Source organism: Girardinichthys multiradiatus, chromosome 22 (assembly GCF_021462225.1).
Source record: "Girardinichthys multiradiatus isolate DD_20200921_A chromosome 22, DD_fGirMul_XY1, whole genome shotgun sequence".
Lineage (NCBI taxonomy): Eukaryota > Metazoa > Chordata > Actinopteri > Cyprinodontiformes > Goodeidae > Girardinichthys > Girardinichthys multiradiatus.
The window spans coordinates 29,363,976-29,372,729 of record NC_061814.1 but is presented as its reverse complement, the minus strand read 5'-3'; the positions used below and the strand labels follow the sequence as shown (position 1 = coordinate 29,372,729).

At 38.8% G+C, this 8,754-nt stretch overlaps 1 protein-coding gene across 1 annotated transcript in view; it reads left to right on the top strand.

Moving 5' to 3' along the window:
• The first annotated feature begins 3,333 nt into the window (after nt 1-3,333).
• lmbrd1 (LMBR1 domain containing 1) overlaps nt 3,334-8,754 on the top strand; it is a 90,509-nt gene continuing 85,088 nt past the window's right edge. Inside the window, exons 1-2 of the mRNA XM_047350831.1 lie at nt 3,334-3,437; nt 4,991-5,167. Coding sequence (XP_047206787.1) covers nt 3,372-3,437; nt 4,991-5,167 — 243 coding nt within the window. The 5' untranslated portion in view covers nt 3,334-3,371. The remainder of the gene's footprint in view (nt 3,438-4,990; nt 5,168-8,754) is intronic.

The window sequence follows — 8,754 nt, the reverse complement described above, 5'->3', positions numbered from 1 at the left end:
AGGATAAAAAGATACAGTAACATGTTAATTTGGGCAACAGCAACTGCCATGTGGGCCCTTTTTTCCAAGATTAATAAAGGAATATTAGTTAATGGTAACCTCATTAGGCTGGGTGAAGACTGGATCTTTTTTACATCAATAAACATTTATGGGTTTGAAGCTTAGGTTGTATTAAATCCTAGGAAGGCACAACTACTTCAACTTATCTACTCTGATGATTGATTAGATTCAGAATTTTATCACAACAGAACCGTGCAGTGTAATCTGATGTTTCAACCTGCTTGTGCAGTGTTTATATTGATGACCGCCAGATTTGACAGTATTTTACATGGATTTCCCTATTTACACAGTGTGCAAATTAGACACTCCCAAAGACAATGTTAGGGATAGGCTACTAAACTGAACTAAACCCAGAAGGCAACAGAAGTAATGCTAAATTTAAAAGAAAAGTGTAACTTTTCTCTCTTGTTTTTTCTACAAACTGTAAATACGGAATTATCCAGGCATTACACAAACAGGAACACACAGTTTTAACCTTTACATCATCACTGTTTAATTTTAATTAATCAATTGTACAATTTTTGTTTTAATTTTTATTACAGGAACCAGTTACCCTGACTAAACAAATGGAAATCTGCAAAGTGTGGGTTGCTTTTGTATTCAGTCCCCTTTACTCTGTTACCCTTAAAATAATCAGTGCAAACAAATGCCTGTAGAAGTCATTAATATTAGAAAACAAACTCTATTTAACACCTCTATGTAATTAAGTATAAATAAAACAGTTCTGTAAAAGCCTCAGGGGTCTTTTAGAAAACACTGCTGAACAAGGAACATCATAAGGACCAAGGAACACATCAAAGAGGTCACGGATAAAGTTGTGGAGAAGTTTAAAGCACAGTTAAGTTATAGAGAATTATTCAAATGTTTGAATGTGTCAAGGGAAACTGTTCAATTCATCATCAACAGATGGAAAGAGTATGGCACAACTGCAAACCCACCAAGACATGGCTGCAGCCTAAAATGACACATCCAGCAAAGAGAGCATCAATAAGAGAAGCAACCAAGAGTAGCTGCAGAGATCCACAGCTCAGGTTGGAGAATCTGTCAACATGACAATTATTAGTTGTGTGCTCTCCAAATCTGACTTTGTAGAAGAGTGGCAATTATGCTTGAAAAAAAAGTCTCATTTACAGTTTGCATCAAACCATAAGTAGATGCAGCATAACTGCAGAAGAAGGTGCTATGCTCTTATGAGTCCAACAGTGAATATTTTGGCTTACATGCAAAACCCTATATGTAGCAAAAAAAAAAAAAAAAACTAATACTGCATATCACCCTGAGCACACCATTGCCACTTTAAAACGTAAAAAAATTTGAAAGGTTTTCTTTTGCAGGAAAAAGGAAGCTGGTCAGACTTAATGGGACAATTCTTGAAGTAAAACAATGAGATGCAACTAAAGACTTGATACTGAAGTACAAACACCCTAAACATGCGACCAGAGCTACAAAGGAATGGTTAAGATCAAATATAAAATAGATGTTCATCCAGCTTGACTTAGCATGTGATGGTTTGCAAAGAAGAGTTGATAAAGATTTTAAGTTCTAGCTAGATTTGCAAAGTGGACCGATTAAAAAAAAAATAACAAGAATATAACAATTCCAACACAAAGTTGAAGATTCAGTGTTGAAGCTGATGGATGACATAAGTCGAATTTTGTAAGCTTATGACGATTTCCAGTAAAATAAAGTTTTCAGAATTTTTTTTGTTTTTTTCTAAACATAATTATCTCACTGCATCATGTAACAATACTGTGAAACTTAGTCTAAGGCAGATTATACAGTGCACACAGATATTACTGAAGATTTTTTTTAAAATATGTTTTCAGTTGTCAGAACACTTCAGAAGTACAGCAGACTAATACATACGAATGTAAAATATTGCTGTGTGAGTAATACTAACACCAAACAGTTTGGATGCTGGCCTATTAAAACAATGAATCTTCCTAGAAATGCAATAACATTTCAGTTTCCTGAAAATCATCCACATCCAAGACAGTAGGGCACTGGAACAGATAAATTCCAGGAACTACCCCATTATTAAAACCACAAATCGCATAAAGATGGAATACATTTACAGGATCAGTATTTTTTTTAATATTCCAATATCATATTTCATAATGGATCGGCTTTAGTTTATTTTGAGTTAGTTGGTCCTTAATTTAACTTTAGCTTTTAAATAACTTCACCCCTATTGAACACTTTGTACAAATAGACCACCTGCATCGTACCTGTACAGTATTGTGCTACTGCTTGATTATATTTTACTATTAGTATAAAAGATGTGGGACCTTTTACAATAATTCAAAATTTATGATGACACTACAGTAACTACTGTATGGGTAAGAGGTGAAATAGTTGTCCTCTGACTGCATGTGAGTATATTAAAGTCAAGTGAGATCACATGTGTTAAAGAATATAAGTTTAAGACATTTTATTGCCCTGGTCCATAAATGGTGCTTTGCAAATTAAACACACCCCTTGAAACTTTCAGATGTTGTCACAGTACAAATATAAACCTCAAAATATTTTGTGGAGATTTTATGTGATAGACTGACACAAAGTAGTGTGTACTTGTGAAGTGGAATGATACATGGTTTTAAGTATTTTTGTTTCCAAAAAAATTAAAAAGTTTCTTGTACATATGTATTTGCTTCTTCTTTTTTAATACTTTGTAGAACCGCTTTTTGCTGCAATAACAGCAGAACATCTTCTGGGTAAGTCTCTAGAACCGTGCACATCTTGAGACAGATATTTGTGTCCGTTGTTTTTTGCTAAATGTCTCAAACTCATTCAGACTAGATGGAAAGTCTGAAAGCATACATTTTCTCATCTTTCCTTAGATTATGTTTAGGTATGAACTTTGACATCATAAAGAGCATGCCTGGTATTCCAATATTCAAATGCCTACTTAGTATGATCAAATAAACAACTACATAATTAATTAATAGCGTAGGATCATCTGTAACCTTTGTTCACAATCAGAACATTCCACATTGCTTTATTTTCTGTCTTTGAAAAAAAAAAACCTGTGTGATTTTACTATTATTTGTTTAGAGTCTTGGCTGTAAAAATTAGAGCAACTTTTCAACTTATTGAAACAAAATAATGATTTATTAGCTGTTTCCTAACACAATAATGTTCATACAAAAACCTTTTCATATCGCTCTTTAAAGCTTGGGTTTTCCCCGAGCTTTATTTTTATTTCCACACCTGGCTCAGCAGCACCAACATGGGCGGAGACTTTACGCGAGCTGGAGGACGTACGGTCACGTGTTCATGGACACGTGGGTTTGTTATTGCAGGAAGTAAAGATGGCCGTTCAGTCCCTACTCTCAGAATCTGTGATCGGATGGTCAATATTCACAGTTACTCTCCTGGTAAGCACTTTAACACAGTTCTAGTTCCCTCATAAAGAACTGCGCTGTTAGATCATTATAATTAAACGCGTTTCCAGACGATTAATTCCGTTTTATAATGTCTTATCCGACGCAGTGTTGATTCAGCGTATTAACGTCACCACTGGCTTTGGAGTGGCTTTAGCCATGTTTAGCCGTGATACACTTTAAGGCTTGTTGCTTCATTTAAACTCCCTTGGTGGATTTGGCAGTTTTTGAAAAAAACAAACAAACAAAAAAAAAAAAAAAAAAAAAAAACGTCATTATGAAACACCACAGTTTCGAGAAAAAAAAACAGTGGCTATTCTTGTTTTATCGTTTTGTTATATATCATTTTAAAATATGCGCGTGTCATGTCATGTCATTAAGTCACACGGATGAAAAAAGGAATGCATTGTCATGAGCAAATACCTTCGTTTCCCTGCCCACTTTTCAGAGCGCTTTCAGATCTTATTTAGATGCAAAGCCTGCGTCATTACCTGGCAATACAAGCGGCCAGAGGCTTAAAGCTGCGGGCCTTTAATTGATTGATCTTGTCTGTGAATGACAGACCTCGGTATTAAGTAGCCGTTGTTTGCAGTGCCCTCACTTCCAGCAGTCTGTGTGTCTGGAATACGACCTTGTCATTTGGAAGTTTTTTTTTAACTCCCCGAAGTTTCTCCCTAATCGTTATTTGTGGGATTTCAGTTGTTACCCTAGTAGTTTGAAGTGGCGTGACTGGATTGCTTAATTTACCTGAACCAACCTAAATATTTATGCAACATAAATTCCTGAAGATGTATTTCTGCTTTATATTTAATTAGCCACTTGTGTTAAACTATATATTTTCTAACTGTAATTTAGTTATTGATCCTGGAAAATCTGTGCAATATAATGTGATCAACTGCCCCTGAACAGCTACAGAAAGACTTCTCTGTATGTGCAGACTTATTTGTTTCAACACTTTGATAACATTCCTCTCTACATTTGGCACTGATTTTCATGCACTTTTGTAACCTGGAATGCTGTCTAGGTAAAAGGTCAAACCTCTATCTGGTTCTCAATTTTAGACACTATGATTAAATTATATCTTCCTGTTTAATTCCACTTTTTAACTTTAAATGTAAACAGGATTAAAACCAAAATGTGGTTTGCTGCATGAGTCGAACACCCACAAAGACAGAGGGTAAAACATGAGGAAAATTTGTGTTTTTTTAAATGTTGATGCAGTACTGTCTTAAGTAACTCTTGTTGTGTGATTTCAATTTTAATATACTGAATGTTTCTATTATATTAGTTTTCATTTAAAAGTACAGAATGTTGCTTTGGTTCATTCCCAATAATAGACATTCCAAGTATCGACAACATTAAAATATTTTTCTCCTTTTTGTCACTGCTTATTTTGATTCAAGTAATTTAATCCCAATTTATCTAACATGGCCTTTTCCTGTTTGACTTATAATAACTCTTCTTGCTGTACGTGGATTGTTACTTTTACTGAATGTAACATTATTTCTCAGAAATATTTTTATCCTAACTGCTACTTTTTTGTTCAGGTGATCCTGGCTTTCTGCTGGATCTACATTCGCAAATTTCAGAGTCGGCAAGATAGTGAAGTTGTTTCAACTATCACAGCAATATGCGCTCTGGCCATTGCTTTGATAACTTCGGCTCTGCTACCAGTGGACATTTTCCTTGTTTCCTACATGAAGTATCCTAATGGCACCTATAAGGTCAGTGTCGGTTCTGTAAAATCAATTTGAAGGCGTCAACATACAGTATTTTCCTAATGAGTTGTATGAAAAGTTCTTAGTCAGTTAGGGATTTTATGTTACAAAAGCTAGAAGCTAAATATATTCCTTAATCCATTATTTTCTTTCTATAGGTTGTATTTATTACAAGTTTAACAGTTTTGGTAAAATTGTTTACTTATATCTGCATTTGCATCCAAAATCATTGTTACTTTGCATTGATGTAAACAAAAAAAGAATAATAAAAAAAACACTACCTTAATTATTAAAAGCTGTTTCTTTTCTTTGCCACATATGGTTTGGTAAAAAGAAAAACACAAAAAAAAACTGTTCTCATGTTGCTGTCAAATTTATGAGGGTAACAAGCTGCCCTCTAAAGAAATATTAGCTAAGAAAATGAATGGAAAAATGATTTGTTTTATGATTTTCAAGATTTTCACATTTTTAATTAAAGTAAATTTAATTAAAATTCTGATAACTTTGATGTATTCTTATCATTGTTTGCACTTTAGCCCAATCTCTGTTTTCACTTGAAACCAAATTCTTACATACACAGTATAAAAAAACACAAACTTTTTTTTCTCATTGTCTGATATTTTGTAAGGCTAAACCTTTCCTGATTATGCTGCCAGGAATTAGCACTCCAAGCCCCGCACCCTCGCCTGTCACCCAATTTACATGGCACTTGATCCTGATGTGATGAGAGTCATCTCCTCTATGTATGTGGCGATGGTTTTCGACCAGAAAAAGCTGGACTGCACCCTCTGGGTTGGGGTCAGTCTTTGCCTTAAGTGGAGGAGTTTAAGTGTCTTAGTGTCTTGTTTACTAGTAATGGTAAGATGGAACAGGAGATGAGCAGACGGATTGGGGCTTCGTCAGCAGTAATGTGGGCGCAGCTGAGCCAAAAAGCAAAGCTCTCAATTTACCAGTCCGTCTACGCTCTGACCCTCACTGGTCATGAGATATGGATCATGAGAAAGAACGAGATCCCCGATAAAAGCGGCTGAAATGAGTTTCCTCCGGAGGGTGGCTAGACTCAACCTTAGAAATAGTGTAGTGAGCTCCGTCATCTGGGTGAAGCTCACAGTAGAGCCGCTGCTTTTCTGCCTGAGACACCTGAGGTGGTTCGGAGGTTTTCCGGGCACGTCCCACAGGGAAGAGACCTTGGGAAAGACCCAGAACCTGCCGGAGGGACTATATATCCCCTTTGGCCTGGGAAATCCTTGGGATCCTCTAGAATTAGTTGGAGCATGTCGCTGACAAGAGGAATGTCTGGGCTTCCTCCTGAACCTGTTGCCCTCATGAACCAATCTCTTGGTTCTGGGATTCTTTGTCCCAGAACAAAATTTATTTTGGTGTGAAATATTCTCAACAACCCCAGAACAAAAACAAACGACCTCATTAAGATGATGGATGAAGCTGGTAGAAGTTTCACTATTCACCGTTGGAAATAGCTATACTAATTTATTTGAAAGGCCACTAAAAGAGGAAGGAGGTATTACTTCAAAAGCAATTTAAAAAGCCATATTATTCACACAGGGGTCAAAGACCCTAATTTTAACATGTTCTGACTGTAATGACCATCGGTAATTTTAGAGGAAAGAGAGAAAAGCTTGCAAACCTGAGAACACCATCTCAACTGTAAAGTAAGAGAGTGGCAGGCAGCATCATGTGTTCTGGGTGTATTAGCTGCCTGTAGGACTGGTTCACTTAACAAAAGAATAACAAAGAACATCATGTGGAAATACTGAAGCAAGATTTCAAGACATCACCCAGGAAGTTGAAACTTGGGCACAAATGGTCTTCTAAATGGACAATGACCATAAGCATACCACTGATATAGTTACACAGTGGATTAAGGGCGACAAAGTCAATGTTCTGGAGTGGCCGTCACAAAACCCTGATATCAGTCCAACAGAAAACATGTGAGCTGAAAAGGTTTCAATGAGCAAGGCAGTCTACAAACATGACTTGGTTTACAACAGCTCTTTCAGGAGGAATGGGCCATACTCATACTCGTACTCGTCGTCTTCCGCTTTATCCAGGACCGGGTCGCGGGGGCAGCAGACTCAGCAGAGATGTGCAGACGTCCCTCTCCCCAGACACCTCCTCCAGCTCCTCCGGGGGGAGCCCAAGGCGTTTTCAGGCCAGCCGAGAGACATAGTCCGTTCAGTGTGTCCTGGGCCGACCCTTGGGCCTCCTCCCGGTGGGACATGCCTGGAACACCTCCCGAGGAAGGCGTCCAGGAGGCATCCAGTATAGATGCCCGAGCCACCTCAACTACCTCCTCTCGATGTGGAGGAGCAGCGGCTCTACTCCGAGCCCCTCCCGGATGGCCGAGCTCCTCACCATATCTCTAAGGGAGTGCCCGGCCACCCTATAGAGGAAGCTCATTTCAGCCGCTTGTATCCGGGATCTCGTTCTTTCGGTCATGACCCAAAGTTCATGGCCATAGGTGAGGGTAGGAACGTAGACCGACCAGTAAATCGAGAGCTTCGCTTTTCGGCTCAGCTCTCTCTTCACCACAACGGACCGGCACAGTGACCTCATTACTGCGGCAGCCGCACCGATCCGTCTGTGGACCTCCCGCTCCATTTTTCTTTTCACTCGTGAACAAGACCCTGAGATACTTGAACTCCTCCACTTGAGGCAGGAACTCCCCTCTAACCTGAAGAGGACAAGCCACCCTTTTCCAGTCGAGAACCATGGCCTCGGACTTGGAGGAGCTGATCTTCATCCCAGCCGCTTGCAGACCCCCTCCGGCCCTTGGCTGCGCCTAGAAATCCTGTCCATAAAAGTTATGAACAAGACCGGTGACAAAGGGCAGCCCTGCCGGAGTCCAACATGCACCGGGAACAGGTCCGACTTCGTTCCGGTGATGAGGACCAAACTCCTGCTCCGCTTGTACACAGACCGGATGGCCCCTAATAAAGGGCCCGCGATTCCATACTCCTGGAGCATCCCCCACAGGGCACCACGAGGGATACAGTCGAATGCTTTCTCCAGGTCCACAAAACACATGTGGACCGGTTGGGCAAACTCCCATGAACCCTCGAGTACCCTGTAGAGGGTATAGAGCTGGTCAAAGAATGGGCCATAATTCCTGTAAATTATTGTGAGAAGCTTGTGCAAGGATGCTCAAAACATTTAACCTTCGTCGCAGAGTTTAAAAGGCAATTGTACCAAATATTAAGGAAATGTGTGCAGACATCTGAATTTGAAGTAATACAAAAAGCACTAAAAATCATTATCATCATCATCTTTATTACCCCCAAAGGGGGCAATTGTTATGCAGCACAGTAGATATAAAAAACAGCGAGTCAAGACATAACACCATACCATACATATACAAGACGGAAAACCTATCTTCAAATCAGGTTATTTGAGAAGATCATTAAGACATTTTATAACTGCAGGAACAAAGGATTTTATAAAGCTATTTATCCTAAACCTGGGAAGGAGGTACCTGTGTCCAGAAGGAAGCAGCTGGAACTCATTATTAAGGGGGTGGTCCTGTTGCACCAATAACTGCTTTACGTTTAGAGTTGACCTAGTCTTATACAGGTGAG